Source organism: Nematolebias whitei, chromosome 14 (genome assembly GCF_014905685.2).
Source record: "Nematolebias whitei isolate Nwh7 chromosome 14, NemWhi1, whole genome shotgun sequence".
Lineage (NCBI taxonomy): Eukaryota > Metazoa > Chordata > Actinopteri > Cyprinodontiformes > Rivulidae > Nematolebias > Nematolebias whitei.
In genome coordinates this window covers 33,115,182-33,132,527 of record NC_056511.1, presented here as the reverse complement: position 1 = coordinate 33,132,527, position 17,346 = coordinate 33,115,182, and the positions used below count along the sequence as shown (strand labels likewise).

Sequence of the window (17,346 nt, the reverse complement as noted above, 5' to 3'; positions counted from 1 at the left end):
GATGGATGGATGGATGGATGGATGGATGGATGGATGGATGGATGGATAGATGGATGGATTCAATATGCAAGATGACCACCAGAGTTAATCAATGTTAACAAATACAATTTGGTCAGTTTCACAAATGTGTTGAAACTTACTGTGGTAGTAGTTGAGAATCATCCTCAACATATATTCAGATATTATTTGTTGGACACGTTACTCTTAATTTTGGCATTAACTGTTATAGTCAATAACGTGTTAGCAAAATTTCTCCTGAAGCATGGGTTGTATTTTAACAAAGCCTTCAAGAAGTAGTCAGTGGATGTGTATCTTTACTGATCTGGATTGAATTCAATTCATGCTGCAACTAATCTATCTTTCCCAAAACAAAAATGTCTATAAATTGTTCAAAATTATGGTAGTAGCTGAGAGTCACCCTCATCACACACTCTGAGAATTAACATATCTCGCGAGATGTGGCCTTGGCAGCCATCCTGGACTAAAACTTCATAAAAATGCAACCTGCAAATGGCTGTCAGGCCCTAAATCTTTTACATATTTTATTATTTTTCTTTGTTCCTTTTTGTTCTCTGTATTTCGGGCTCTGTTCTGTTTCGGTCACTGAACCCTCCCTCCCCCCTGCATCTCTAATTGTTGTGCTTTCAACAGAAACAAGACAAACGAGAGTCAGATCTGGCTAATCCAATTGTGTGGTTTCTTAACAGTTAAAAAAAACACAGAGGGATGGATTCATGCAGGAGGACAGGGCTGGAATTGATAGAAAGGAAATGAAAGAAAAAGGGAAAGCTGAGCTCTGTCAGAGCATTGGAGAGGGCAACAAAAGTGGGGAGAGAGGTGAAATAAAAAACTCATAATAAAGACAAGTGCACGATGAAATGACATTTATAGAGCTTTGGCTGTGAGGGGGTTGAGCAGAAATAGAGTGAGAGGATGGATGATCTGGACACCGGCAGAGCTTGACATTTTCTGCCGACAACTGACGGATCTTGACAGGATCACGAGGGCCAGACCACAGTTTGAGCTCTTACTTCACCACCGAGGTGTGGATTGGACACAGCTACAGTAAGAATGGCGTAACGGCGTCTTATTTTCAAAGTCTTTCGTTAGAAACTGCACCGCTCGGCTGCGGGGTTTGGGTTCTAAAGAAAGTGCTAATTCAAGCTTTTAAGCCTTTTACGCACAAATCAATAGAAATTACCATAAGGGAATGAATGGGAGTGGGGCAGAGGGATGGAGAAGCAGAAAGTAGGCATTTTCTCCTGGAAGGTAAGAAATTATAACTGAGATTGGGGGGTGGGGGGGAAGAGAGTTGTGAAGGGAGGTAGATTTCAAGGAGGACAATGTCAGGTTAGGTGAAAATGAAAGGAATGAATAATGTTCCAGTAGGCAGGAGAGTTTGGAGTTCCTTGATGGTGATACTGGCCTTAGATCCGAAGCCCAACCCCCACCTCTGTATTAAAGAGATACGTCACACCCAGTGTTGCCAGGTGGATGATAATTATCGTATTTGTACGACAATTATGATCGATAATCCCAAAAAAGGCCAAATATACAATAATTTGACCATTCCGTGAATGTGTGGTTGTAATTAGTTGTCATCAGCCTCTCGCAACTTTCTGTCTGAGTTTTTTGTGAACCCTGAAGGCATCTGTGTCCGAAAACAGATGCACGATTGGCTGGAATTTCCAGCCAATCGTGCTTTTCTAAATGTTACCTATGGGGTGACGTGTATGTGTTTACCTCAGAACAACAACCATGATTGGCTGAATAGTCAGCTGCACCTGCGCTGTGAGTGAGGAAAAGAAAAAAGAAAAGAAGAAGAAGCAGAGCCGGTCTGGAAGCGGACCCATCACTACTATAGTGCATCAATAGATTTGTTATTTTGGTTATGACGGGTGTACGATAATTTCCCTCAAAATACGATACTTTTATGTCTATAGTACAATAATCCTAGATTTCTCACCTGGCAACACTGGCCACACCTTCCACAGAAAGGTTATGAGCAGTTAACATTTTATCTGTTGTAGATAACTCTTGGAACATGAAATTCTGATTGTACGGAGACACTAGCTATGTTTACATGCGCAAAATTCTTTGACCGGATTGAAATGTTTTCAGATTTTATTTTTTATTTTTATTGAACAATTGAACATGCGGAACAAGTGAATGCACTAACAGAATAAATGACAAACTCAGAGTCCAATGATACATATAAACATGTAAAAATATCTACTGTCATACCTCCCAAATTCAGCATATTCTTAAATAAATTATCATAACAACCAAATGTTTTCAGATTAAATAATTCGAATGTATCATTTATATGAGAACAATCCGTTCACGACGAGCGTTTACAGCGGGCTTTTATTCTGAATAGAAGTACTGACATGAGCAGAGTGGTAAACATTCCTTAAAAAACACAGAAGAAGTTCTACTTCTGGTTTACGTGCGGGATGAACGTAAACAAACCTGAGCGACCAAAATGGAGCCGTGTCAGGTTTTAATGACGGTGGAGACATTACTGCACTCCTTGACTGAGCTACAGGTAATACAGATTATTTTGAGCTCTTTCAAAGTTTCTAGTAGAAACGTTGTGTCGCTCACCGACCAGTTTTACCTCCCCGACATGCTAATATTATTAGCATTAGCCAGGCGGAAATACATGAGGATGACAGATCGCACATGCGCAGTCAGGTCAGATTTCCACGATCGGAAAAAAGTGAACAGATTAAGTGATTGCATGCACACTGTTCAGATTATGACTTGGCATAAACCACCTATCTCATTTGGATTACAAATTACTTTGGATCGAGCTGAATCAACAAAAAATAATCTGAATGGGGTGTTTACCCTGATCCCCTGCTCCCTCCCTGAGACTGTCACAGCAGAGACGACACACAATAGGTTGCGCACCCGCCTCCTATAGCCCATAATGACTCGCACTCGTGAGGGTCATATGTTCCCGTGCGCATCTCTGTACGCGATTTTAGCCTATTTTTTTGGGGGTGCTCAAGCACCTCTAAACTTTAACTCAGAACACCTGAAAAATAAAGAAACCATCATTAATATTTTTTAAAGAAACTCAGTTCTCAAACAAATCCACCAAAATATTCAATAAATTTGGAATAAATGATGACAGTCAGTCTTAAACGGGCCAGTAAAACCTATGTTTTTTTTTTTTGCATGAGTCGGAGTCTCGATCCACCTGTCAATCAATCCAATAGGGCTGTCAGCAACTGACCAATCAGCGACCTCAATTTGTTCTGAAGTGAACGGCCCTTACCTGCAGGAGCTGAAAACCAGTTTTCCTCTAGCAACATTTTGCATTGTGAACATTTTGCAGTCAGAGGAATTTCATGAAAAATCCATCCATTATCTTTTTCCTGCTTCTTCCATTTTGGGTCACGGGGGTCGCCGGTACTCATCTCCAGCAATCACTGTGCGAGGGGCGGGGTACACCCTGGACAGGTCGCAAGTCCATCACAAGGACACAAAGAGACAAACGAGACAAACAACCATTCACTCTCTCACTCGCACCTAGGAACAATTTAGAGTTACCAATCAGCCTAACATGCATGCTTTTGGTCTGTGGGAGGAAACTGGAGTACCCGGAGAAAATCCATGCATGCACGGAGAGAACATGCAAACTCCACCCAGAAAGGCCCCTGGACCGGGATTTGAACCAGGTACCTGCTCGCTGAGAGGCAGCAGCTCTACAAGTTGCGCCACTGTGCTGCCTTTCATGAAAAAATCATCAGAAAAAAATAGTTAAACGTTGTCAGTAGGGAACATGCAGACACGTGTTACACTAAGCAGGGTGGAATACAGTTTATTCCATTTCAAAAATGTAACAAAGTTTGGAAATTTGTAAAAAGACGATAAAGGCCAGCGGTCGACCCCATAAGGAGCTGATTGCTGTACAACAGTTATAAACAGGAAGTACCACGTGTTCATCTGTACAAAGGTAACTGCAGGTAAATCCTCCATTTTCTGTCATAATTTCATTTTAAATTAAAGGTTAATGCTATAAGCTAGTTGTGCTTTGTTCTGTGTGCTTTATATGTAGATATATGTTGTAACTTCTGGTTGCATAAGTTTAGTCTTTCTTAAAACTAAACTGATTTTGTACAAGCAGTACAGTGGTGCAACTGGTAGAGCTGCTGCCTCTCAGTGAGCATGTTACCCTAGTTCAAATTCCAGTCGGGGGCCCTTCTGGGTGGAGTTCTAGGCCATTGGTAAGAAGGAATGATTATTATTATTGTTTCATATAGGCTAGTGATTTTTTTCCTAAAAGTTAACTTAGGCTACACTTTGTTTCTTAGACTGTGGCTAGGATCCATGAGAGAAGCGGAGTGTGTTCTCTTCACACAAGGAGAGCTGTTGGTCAGGCTACTTCTTGTTGTGCTGTTAACTCTAAAATAGTTATTGAATCAAGTATTTACTTGTGTAGGTAAAACTAGATGTTAAACAACCTGTTAAAATACACCAGAATGCAGGAAATGACATCTACTTTATTAAAAGAAATTGTGGGGGAGGACCCCCAGACCCTCCCAATAGTGTGCCCCCCAATCCTGCAACATTACAAATGCTTCTGATACCAGTGGCCAACACATTGCTAAACAAGTACACATACGATGTTCAAAGTTCACTCATCTTAACTCAGTCTTGGTGGTTTGTGTTAATCGGGTGGTGGTGGCCAGATGGTATCAAATTCCTGGCCTGGATTATTGTCCCAGTCCGCCCTTGATCGGATCCATGCGTGATCGGTATCGGTGATCATCCGCAAAAAAACCTGTTCAGAGCATCATTACACATTTTTATACTGGCAGTCAATAGTACTTGCTGACAAAATGAATTAATAATAATAATTGTCAATAGTAATAAAACATGATAAAAGAATATATAAATAAATAGTGATACACACACATAAAGTTAGGCTTGAAAATGTGTGAAGCCTTTAGAAATTGCTCTATTTCTGCATAAACATGACCTAAAACATCATCAGATTTTCACAAAAGTCCTAATAGTAGATAAAGAGAGCCCAGTTAAACAAAAGAGACAACAATATTATACTTGGTCATTTATTTATTGAAGGAAATGATCCAATATTACATATTTGTGAGTGGTAAAAGTATGTGAACCTCTAGGATTATCAGTTAATTTGAATGTGAAATTAGAGTCAGGTGTTTTCAATCAATGGGATGATGATCAGGTGTGTTTGTGTGTAGTTAGAGAGGACATGGGGGTAGTTGGAGTGAGGACAGAGGATGCAGAGGACAGAGATGGAGGAGGATGACTCGCTGTGGAGAACCCAGAAGAGGGAAAAGCTGAAAGAAGAAGATTGTAGTCACATTTCTAATGTTTGATAGTGATGAGGACAAGTGAGGACAGGAAGACAAACAAACACAACAGGAAGTCTCGGTCTCCATGGAGAAAATTGCAGTCACAAAAAAACAGATATGTGACAGCTCTACTCAAAGATGCATCAGCTGCTGCTGTTCTCACCCACATCCCAGAATTTTAAACTGAGATCATCTAACGTAGAGATATGACAGTTTGTTTGTATCTTAAAGTTCGATCTCATGTGACTTTGCAGTGTTTCAAGTGATCTTGTGTCTTTTGTTAGCTCTTTGAGTATATCATGTGAGTGACTGTCAACTACTACCAAGCCAAATTTTAGCTCATTGTGAAATTCCTTGTGTTGCAGCTGTGTTTCGTAATTTAATTTAGATTAGCTGTGGCAGACATCCTTTGATTAGTTTCTGAGAGTCTCATTGAAATCTCTGCTCTAGTTTATGAGGTATTTGCATAACTGTTGCGCAATGAGTTGTGCTCTACTTATGTGCTGGAAGCCATACTTAGCTACTACTACGAAACTATTTTAGCTCATTGTCTGTAAAATTAGCTGAATTATAGCCATTTGGGTGTTTTCTAAAGTCAACAGGCTTTGGCAGCCATCTTAAAATCAATCCAAAAGTTCATCAGTTGCAGATGTGAATTTATTGAATACTTTCTGAAAGTTTCATAAAAGTCCATGCATAAGTTCTGGAGATATTTTGCTAACGGACAGGTTAGTTTCTAATAGTTCATGGCACAGTTTTAAACACGGACCTTGTGTGGTCAGTCAGCAAGCAAACTCCCTCTCAGCTACTTCTTCACTGAATTTAAGCCCAGGATCTAATTAAGTTATAGCTATTTTTGTTTTAGCGTCGACCTTTGGCGACAAGCTATGACAAGACATTTTTAGGGGATTTGACAGGGAGACGCACAACAATTACCCTATGGCACCGGTGTCCAAAGTGTGGCCCGAGGGCCATTTGCGGCCCTTGGATTGGTTTTGTGCGGCCCACAACTGCAGTTTAAGAAGGGTATCATTTTGGCAGCAGACTTTAGAGGTGGATGCAGACTTTCTGCAAAGTAGTTGGTAATCCTTTTTATATAAGGTTCATGCTTAACAGCAAAACAGATGAAAAACTATCTTCTCAAAGTGAGCAATATTAAGCACAATATAAACCTTTGGCTGTAATCTTTTTATTTTCATTTCATAGTACAAAACACCAAAAATATTTACTGATCTCTACCAGAAAGGAGACTTCTGGATAATGATTCATAAAACTTTACTAAATATTGCAGCTGATAAAATAATAAAGAGGGAAACTGGACATTTTAAATGAATATAACGTGGTGTCATCTACATACGAGTTGATCAACTTTATCAAACCTTCTATGAATCTGTTGTAGCGACTGAAAACTGGACGATTTTTCAGAACTTCAATCAGACTTTTGGGCCACCCATGGTCCAAAAGGCTGATCAACCCCCTTTTAAAAGGACACTTAAGGCCCCCACATACTCGAGCGTAATTCACTCTGCGGAGGTCCGCACATACTCGAGGCTGTCTCAACGTGGACTCAAAGCGGGTGTCCACTGGCCATGTCCACGAAAAGATCGATTTTTACGACTGCGTACATGTACTCACTGTTGCACAATAAACTGCCTGGCAATGGACTATTTTGTATGAGACACTAACTTCTCGATCAGGCCCGGCGTGGCTAATCGGGAGGGTCTGGAAATTTCCCAGTGGGTCAGTCTGATGTGTGGGCTGCAGGGACATGTTTATTTCTTCATTGGTTTGCTACAACACGTAGAGGGGTATTTTCTACATCCCGTTATATCTTCCTGACAAGCCAGCTCACATAAGATCTAACAAAATCACACATAGTCACCCCACTGATACACTGATAGGCTGCGCTCCTGGAAGAAGGCGGAGCATAGGCCCAATAGTTGTAAGGCAACATGTCATCCAACCCTTCCGGTCCTAGATCTCGTGTCGAATTGTATCGGAGAGGCCAGTGCTGTAAAATGTAACCTTTTCCTGCCTTGATTTAATACAATGGGTAAACTGAATTCATGTTTCCTTGATTTTTTTTTTCATTCAACCTTTATTTAGACAGGTTAATCCCGCTGAGCCTCAAGGACTCATTTACAAGAGAGACCTGAATTTTTTAACTAAGAATGATGACAACAGTGGACAACAAAGACAAAAGTAGACAATCATAAAAGATGCGTACAAATTTAATTATTATTTTTTTACAAGTTAAAAATAAAATGGCAACTAACAAACAATCAAAAAGAAAAGTAGCAAAAAAATAACTAGATTGTAAGATTGTAATAAATTGTAAAATATTGTAATTTATTGAGAAAGCGTGAGTTACTAATTCTCAGGGAGTGCGAGCCAGGAGCCTCGTGAGCTGGAGGTGGGCCTGGGGTCCGAGGACCTGACAGCTAGCGACAGCTTGGTCTGTGAGTATGCGCAGACCACTCCTACCCAGGGCTTCTGGCAGCTCTCGTTTTTTTTTTTTTTTTTTACGAATCGGCTCCGCGACGCAACCTGTCAATCAATCCAGTAGGCGTGTCCGCAAATGACCAATCGGCGACCTCAATTTGTTCCGAAGGTAAAAGCCTGTTACCTGCAGAAGTGGGCTGCAGTTCATCAAGGTGTACGCTCGAGTATGAAGTCTCAACCGTCTGCGGACAGTACGCGCGGAGTTTGCGCGGCTTAGAGTACACACAGTACGCCCGAATATGTGGAGGCCTTAACTCATATTATGCTTTTGTTGCTGAGAACAGACTAAAATGAACTTTCCAAACACAAGAAAACAACAAACACAGACCCATCAAATCAAATAATTAAATCCTTTATAATAAAAACCATAGTAATTATGAGGCTTTTAATGTTTGGGATCTATGACAATTTAAAACTCGTTCTCCACCAAAATCAGTACACTTTTGTCCTTTCTCCAAACTTTTGTTCACGATGAGAGTTAAATTCACATTTTGTGGCCCACGAGTGCTTTCATCTTGATAGGTTTGGCCCAGATATGAAAACGTCTGGACACCCCTGCTCTACGGTGATCATTTGACAACAAACCATTCAAAAAGACCATAAATAATCATTTCTCCTTTAAGATGCAAACCCAAGTCATTGTTTGGGTTCCTGTCCTCTCCATTCAGAGCCGCTGTGATCGTGGCTGATGACGTCACTCCTCCGTACTGTCTCAGTGATGCCGAGATAATTGAACCTGCTTACATATCCTCTGGGAAATCAGCCGAGGCTCAGAATACACCAAAGCAAGGACGAAAAAAAAGGAGCGTGCCACTAAAACTGTTCATTTCTTTATTTATTTATTGCACTGTGAGCTCGCTCATGTCATACATGAGATCAGTCAAACAAAATGACTTCAAACTCTTCACCCGTCTGCGCCGCTCGGTCACATTCGCCCGCCGGCACGCGCTCCTGCGTGTGTGTACGTATGTGCACTGGGAGTGACGCACCCGAGTGCATGTGCAACCTGAGATTCAGGTGGTGATGCAGGCGGGTGTGCAAATACGTGAGTGGAATTTGTTACCACGGCAACAGGCATTCAGCGAGTCGGTGCGATGGAATGGTTGGTGCAGTTCTATTAGCAAGAAGCAGTTTCCATAGCGACTCAGCATCGCAGCTGCCTATGCAAGAGTTTGCGTGTGTGTGTCTCTTTGTATGAATGCGGTGTGAATCCTGTGTGGATTTCAGTGTTCATTAGCGTACCTTTCTATGTGAGTCTCGCTTTGTTTTGCTTAATTATTTTTCTCATCCTCTGCATCAGGTTTATTTTTTATTTTTGGGGGGGGGGGGGGGGGGGGGGGTTGTTTTTTTAGTGTTTGTGTATGAACCTCCCATCATTTTCTTCACCCGTCAGATTTCTCATGCTGCCCTATTTTCATCTCCTTCCTCTCTCCCTGTCTTGTCCTCCTCCCCTCTTCCTCCACCCCATCTCCTCTTCTCTCCTCTTATCCCCCCCCCCCCCCCCCCCCCAGTGCTGAAGCTCATCAGGGTAAACAGATGCTGTAGCTATTATTTATGTTTCCACTTGGTCTGCTTTTCATACAAATTATCCACAGGGCCTGCACAGTGCAGACGCTCGGCCTAACCGGGGGGTGCATGGGCAGCCTTTACCCACGCTCCGACTCTCAGAACACACCACAGACGGTGTGCAGGGGGGGGGGGGGGGGGTGCAATGTAAAGTGTAGCAATGTAACAAACTCAAAGACACCATAGAGTCACAGCATCAGAGCTATCAGAATCAGACTGAAGGAAATATGGAGGATAGGTCCAACGAGGCTTCCGACTCGTACAGCGGTTCATGAAATATATTTCATTCTTTGCATTTTTATCTTCTTTTATCTGGTGAATCATTGGCTGTCTGAAGTGTCTTGTTGCATGAATAAGTCATATCTCCAGAAAGATTTACAATAACAGTGGATAAAATCTAGATCTACCGTAAAGAAATAGTTCAAAACTGTTGAATTGGGGCTGTCTGGAGAAGTTATGAGTAATTAACATCTTACCTGTTGTACGTACATTTTGGAAAGACATCTGTTTGAAATAAATAACTTTAATTTTGGTAGTTGTTGTCTTTAAACAACTATATTTTATGTTTTTATTTGAACGCTAATTCATAACCTTTTACTCAACCATGCTTTATATCATCTCAGCAGAAATATGTCACTAAACCTGCAGGAAGTGGCCCATGTTCTACATGAAGTGCAAACAAATAATTACAGAGTGAATGTAAACAAGCAGTACGCCTATGTCCCCTGTCACTGAGGGATTTGAAAAATAAATATTTGAAAGTTGACAAGATGAGTGGTTTTCTAGACTGGATTTAGACCTGGCAGCTCAATTTTCGAAACAAATCTTCCTTAAGCCAAGATTCAGTCATACAGCAAAATGGAAGTTGGTACGTTGCTTATTTTTCAAGTTATCCAACTCGCAAAGTTTAGCTACATATATACATATATGGCGGTAGCCATCTTGGATTTTGACCTGGCAACCCAATGCCTAGATGCAGCCACACATTACCTCACTTATTTTTCAAGTTATTCAGCTGTAGATGAACAGATGCTGAGATATATTCATCAATTAAAACGGATTCTTCATTTTTCTGGACTGAATAAAACGTGCATTGAATTTAATGAAATGTAACGTGAGACGTCATTTATCTTTGACCCATCAAAATGAATGTGGTCATTTATTTTACAGAATCAAAGTTTAACATCAAACATTTACATTAATTTGGCAAAATATGAAAATAACAACATAATTAACAGCTTTACAGGTAGTGAGAAACAATGCGGCGATTGTTTTCACTCTTCAGCAGAACAGCAGACATCAATCCACACGGCGGTGGAATGAGCACTTTACACAGACATTTCTAAAAACATCTGGATTAATTTTCTAGCAGAAAGAAGAATTTTAAAGATGGAAAATGAAGTTTAAAGGGAGTAAAAGATGGATGAGGGAGAATGTGGTGTGTATGAGTGAAAAGTGTTGACAGGACGACACCCTCCATCCGACCCAGCTTTTCCTCGGTACGCTCAGTAGGAGACTAGACTCATTTACCTCTCTGATGATGGATCAGAAGAAGAGGAGCTCCGGTTAACGCTACCTTTCAGCGTCTCCATAGGATAGCTGTGACTCGTTCGAAGTGGTGACGGGGCTTCGTCAACAACAGTTCACCTCACCGGGTGGACTTCACATGAGTGGAGTCCTTCAGAAGTTCCACTCAGAGGTGGAAGATGTTATAATCCAAACTCGGAAGAGCCTTTTCATGGCTGGACTTCTGTTCTCCCAAACGACTTCACAGAACTGCGAACATCTCAGAACTTCTCCGCCCTGAGAGAACTAGGAAGTACCGGCATTTTAAAGAGCTCTATTTCCGGTATATTTGAGCGTTCCTGATTGGTCACTATCAACCAGACAGGGGTGTGTTTTGTGATGTAAGAGGTTACTAGAAGTCAGAAAACAGCAAGAATTGTTATGGAACAGATTAAAACTGTTCTCAGAGACAGAGAGAGTTTTGTTTTGGCGAGTTTGGAGAAACAGGTGCCAACTTCTCCGTTGACGTCTGAGAGGATGTAAAACAAGACACATGTCTGCTTCGACTCCTGACCTTGGAAAACGCACACTTGCTCATTCACAGACAGAAAACAGAAAATGCATGATTACTCTGTAACAGGCCTTAACATGAATTCTAACTTTGCATGAGCAACTAAAAAATCATTGTTACTGTTTTACAGTTAATAAAATTGATTAGTTCACTGCAACATCTAAAATGGTTTGAACTAAAACACTTTGGTTATCAACATTTGTAAAATAGTAATGATAATAAAAAAGAGAGTGTTCTTTCACTTGATTTTCAAGAAAGAAAGTCTCAGGATGGGTGAACCTGTATTTCTCGATTCAAATCAATGAAATGACAGTTTCTGTCCCACAAGGTTCTTAAGGTCAAGGGTTTTGACCTTAGGCTTAGTTTTGACATCAGGTCAAGTTCACTACACAGCTCACATTCACAGACAGATGAACAGATGGATAGATGGAAAGATGGATGAAGGATATTTTCAATTTTGCCTTTTTGCTCTGCGCTGGGAGGACAATAACTCTGTTATGTGAAATTCAAAGGTTGAAAATGGTGACGTTGGAGTTGTTTTCAGGCAACAGCCCTTTAGTCTTCATTTCGCTCGGACTAGTCGTTAGATCATCAGTCAAAGTAAATTCTACTTTTCCAACATGAAGCCATACAACAAGCTGTCTATGACATGTGATACTATTGTTTATAACCTTTTCACATGATCTCAAATGTGAAGTTCTGAGAAATCGTACTAAGTTGTGTGGAAATTCAAACTGAATCTTCATGCATGTTGTTTCTGTGTGCAGACATTCGGGATCGTCGTAAGAAGCCAGTGATGCTGTTCATCCACGGGGGCTCTTACATGGAGGGCTCGGGGAACATGTTTGATGGGAGCGTTCTCGCCGCCTACGGAAACGTGATCGTTGTCACCATGAACTATCGGCTCGGTGTGCTCGGTGAGTTTGAACACATCACAGACGTTTCATGTTCGCGACAGATGCAGGATTTGTACAAAGCTCAGGGTTTGATTCGACGCCACATCCTCATGCCAGAGCGTCTTTAAAAACTGGAACGCGCTCATTTAACGGTTATTGTGTCAAAGCAAACATTCTGAAGTGTGTTTAATTCTTAATGTATAAAAAAAATTGCTGTGTGCTTGCTGAAAAACATGTCAGGGTGTCTGAATGTCTGTTGAAGGCAAACTTCAAAATGTGACAATGCTGAGTGTCAATATAAAGTCATTATGTACCACTTTAGGTTTTACACTCAAAAAAAGAAAAATTTAGGAGAAAATTAAGGCAGCGTGTAGTAAAAAGTGAAAATCTTAAGTGTGCTGTAGAATAAGCCAATATTGTGATAGTTCTTGGGTTTTTACCATACACATTTTCACAATATTAAAAATGATCATACAAATGTGACTGTTTATGAACAACCTGTCATCTCTTGAATAAATGCTTATTGCCTGCCTCACTCTCATTTCACTTCAATTCAATTTATATAGCACCAAGTCACAACAGAAGTTGTCTCAGGGCACTGAACAGAAACATTCACATACATAAAAAATCCAATTAGTAAAGATCTCTATCTAAGGAAGCCAGCAGATTGTGTTGAACCTTTACTTCGTCACAGTCTCCCATCCTGAGCAAGCACAAAGGCAACAGTGGAAAGGAAAAACTCATTTTTAACAGGAAGAAGCCTCCAGCAGAACCAGGCTCATCTGCTTCGACCAGCTGGGTTTGAGAGGACATGATGGAGAAACGAACAGAGAATGTCAGGTCCAGGTGTACGTTCTATAGGAGGAAAGACAATAACAAAAAACCCACACACACAAACACGTGTTAATGATAGAAATACGTAATTACAAATACAAAACAGGTTGAGTTGAACAAGTAAAGACAGCAGAAGAGTGAGGAAATGTGGTCAGTGATAGAGATGTAAAGGTCATGGATGTTTTTCACTTACAAATGTTATATAAACCGTGTGTGCTTGTTAGAGTTGTTTTGTCTTTGCAAAGTGGAACCTGCAGAAGCATGGAGCCATTCACGTGATAAACCCTAAGCTGGAAAGCAGATTTGTCTTGACCTCACCTTTGTACCATTATAAAAAGACACTTCTTTATACTGCCTGTGAGTAGAACTTGTGATCTGGATGTGATGCAGCATCCTGTAACCTGGTTTATCAACGGCTGCTCCTCTTTAAACCCTGGGCTAAGAAAGATCTTCTCCTTTCCTGTGTGGCTTATTTATTTAATGAGTTGATGGTAGGATAAATAAATTATCCAACAGTCAATTTTTCCTCCAGTAGTATAAGCCCATAGCAGCATAACTAAGGGATACCTCAGGAAACCCAAGCTAACCCTAACTATAGGATTTATCAAAAAGGAAATACTTAAGCCTAATCTTAAAAGTAGACACAGTGTCAGCTGCACGGACAGAAACTTGGTTCCAGAAGAGAGGAGTCTGATAACTGAAAGATCTGCCTCCCATTCTGATTTTGGAAACTCTAGGAACCACAAGTAAGCCTGCAGTCTGAGAGCAAAGTGATCTGTATGGAACAATAAGATCTGTAACCCAAGATGGAGCTAGGTTGTTGAGGACTTTGTAGGTTAGAAGTAAGATTTTGAATTCAATTCTGAATTTGACAAGGAGCCACTGGAGAAAAGCTAAAACTGGAGAGATGTGATCTCTCCTTTCAACTCTCGTTAAAACTCTGACAGCAGCATTATGGATCAACTGAAGACTTTTTGAAGAAAGTTTTGGACTCCCAGATAACAAACCATTGCAATAGTCCAATCTAGATATGATAAATGCATGAACCAGTTTTTCTGCAATTTTAGATGTCATGCCAGAGTTTTAAACTAAGATGTTGTAAAATGACAGAGTTGGAGCCCGTTGGTTGAACGTTCATAATGTCTACCATATCATATCATAGCATACCACTTTATTTATAAAGCACTGACTAACATTATAGAATACAGACAAGTTAAAATCAGCTCACACAGTGTCAAAAGCCAGGGACTAAAAATGTGTTTTCAGACGAGACTTAAAAACAGTGAGAGAGAGGGAGCCTGTCTGACATGCAGTGGTAACTCATTCCACAGTTTTGGACCTGCAACAGAGAAAGCCCTGTCACCTCTGAGCTTTAAACAAGTTAAAACCAGTGTTCATAAGGTTTGGTAGCCCTCGGTGAATGTGTGGTGAATGACTCTCAGCTCCTCCCGTAGCACGTTTTGCTCAGTTCCAGCAGGGAGACTCTTGACACTGCAGTAAACATCCTCTTACCTACACAATAAAAGCACTGCAGAAGTCGATTTCAGAATAACAATAGATGGAGAGTTTGGATTTGTGTGCAGAAAAGTTTAAAATAGTTTTTCTTATTTTCATTAACCTCCCAAATGGATGTAGCCAGATGTGGCCCGCAGGGTGTAAAATGCCCGTGTTTATTCTAGCTCGTTGCTGCACTTGATTCGGTTTGAAAGAGTCACACCAGGGCAGGTGGGGATATGAAATAAAAGCAGGGAACAACCTATTTGTCAAGTGTTCATCGACAAACGTTTCCCAGTTTTGTGTCAATCCAGTTCACGTGTCAAACTCAAGGCCCACAGGCCAAATCTGGCTGTTAACATCTTATGTGACCCCCCAAGATGATAATGTAAATGTAAATCATTATCACATTTTGCCTAAAAATCTGATAAATACTTCATTTAGTGCTGACTTCTTATGACAGCTTCTAACTTTTAAGCCAAAAAAACTTGGATTTTTTAGTAATCTTTGATTCTGACGTGAAAAGAGCAACAGAGAACAAACACATGAGATCTTTATGAACTTGCAACCAATAAAACATGTCAGGTCTTTGACTTTAGTTAATGCATTCACTGAAATTTGGCCCAAGGCTTGAACCAATTTATTAATTTTGCCCCCCTTTTGTGGCTGAAAGGATGTTTTAGATGTACGCTGAGCCACTGCTATTCTTTTTGCATATTGTATTGTATTGTGTCCATTTGAGGGTCTTTTTTGGATTATAGGGTATTGTAATTTGTATCACCTTATTGTAATTCTGCTGTGGTTGCACAGGCTGTGAGTGTGGGATGAGTTAAGCTGTGCATGTGTGTGCGTGTAGTCGTTGTGCTTCTGGATATCAGGGAAGTCAAGTATTTACATTCGCCCATCATCTTCCGGAGGTGTTTGCACAAAGACTATTTGCGGCGGCCTTCGTTGTTGCCAGGCTGGGTAATCAGATCCTGTTTATTGCATCAGGCCTGTTTCAACATATCACAATGATGATAAACAGAGAAACTGGAGTAGTTTAGGACAGAGTCCAAGAGTTGCAGGGAGTATTAACAGAGGGCAACATAATCCACACTGTTATTGACAGTGCCTGCTGAGAAGCGCGGGGACAAGGGCAAACTGAAAGTTTTATGAAACCAGCCGGACCCAAACCTGCTGATCTATCTGGCTGGTTTTCAGCTCGTTTTAGGCATTTTTCTTCATAACTGTCGAGAGACATAGCAGCTGTTAAAAAAGCTAAGATCTGAGTATTGTATAAAAAAAAGAAAGAAACAATCCCAAATATCTTCATTTGCCTCTGCAACCTTGCGCTCAGAGCGTAAAGGTGTCTGGTTTACTCTGACATCTGTGCTGTGATTCATATTTGAGACATTTAAAGTGCGCCCGTGCATTTTAAACTACCTGCATAACCCTGAAACTCCAAAGGAAGTCATAAAAATCCATTGAAAATACAGAGATGAAAAGGTGGCGATAGATCCGGCGGAGTTATTATGAGGGATGATGTGGCGTCCTTGATTCTGGTAAAATAAATAAAAAATTGACATGTGGGCGAACGTGTGCTCGCTCTCTTTCACTCACACTCTCAGATATGCTTTAAATGGGTTACTGTACTAAGGCGATTATCCTTGTGTGTGCACGTTTTGTGTGGCACAAGCATGTCTGAACACGCTTTATTTCCTTATTGTGCACCGCTCAAGTGTGTGCGTGGAGTAATTAGTTGCGAAACGTGCGTAAAACATATGCATGAATAATGCACCATCCAACTGAATTTTTTACAGCGCTCTGCTCTGACACAGTGCATTTAAGTCAAAGTGAGAAACAGAGGTACACAGTATCTTAATGGTTTTATGTTCTAATCTTTAGCATTATCCTGTACTTACACTCACAGGAGCTTACGCACGCCATCCTCATTTCATACGACGCCTGCGCCTTTAAGAGAGGAGATCGGGGCAAGGCAGAAGCAGGGTAAGAGGAGAGAGCAGGGAATAGAGACAGATGAGCGAGGGAGAGTTGCAGAGAGACAGTGAGGGAAGAGGAAACAGAAGGGTGGAGATGGGAGCAGTCTAAAAATAAACCCACACAAATGCTTTTTTAAATCTGCACTGAAGCAAAGTATTCGCCGGAATAAATGCTCACTGCAACGTGACCACTGCCTCCTATTAGAGCACTTCGCTCTGTTCCTTTCAACCCATATATATATGTGTGTGTTTCACAAATAATACTTTAAAGAACGCGTGTAATAATTTATGATGTGCTCGGTGGTTGTGCGATAAAATGGGTGAATGAGAAGAAAATGTCTGCTGCGCTCAGCCGGGCCCAGAGCTTTTGGACTGCTGTGATTTAAGAGTCTTTTTGCCTCACCTTCTCCTACCTTCCTCCTGCTTCAGGCTGAGAGAGCCCTCTGATTTGTGTTGCACAGCCATCTGTTCAGACTAATTAACTAATTAACTAATTAATGAACTCTGGGGAAAGGCCCACCATCGTGGGCTGAGAGAACATTTTTAACCTCAGGAAGAGAGATGAAACGCATCTCCTGAAAATGATTCTCTACATTGTCTTTAAAAGTGTAGGGTTTTATTTCTTACCTTTAATCAAGTAACCTATTTAA

At 40.9% G+C, this 17,346-nt stretch overlaps 1 protein-coding gene across 1 annotated transcript in view; it reads left to right on the top strand.

The window, feature by feature from the left end:
* The window catches only part of nlgn2b (neuroligin 2b), a 73,731-nt gene that overhangs the window by 22,428 nt on the left and 33,957 nt on the right, over window positions 1-17,346 (top strand). The window contains exon 3 of the mRNA XM_037687474.1: window positions 12,258-12,407. Within this exon, the coding sequence (XP_037543402.1) occupies window positions 12,258-12,407 (150 nt within the window). The remainder of the gene's footprint in view (window positions 1-12,257; window positions 12,408-17,346) is intronic.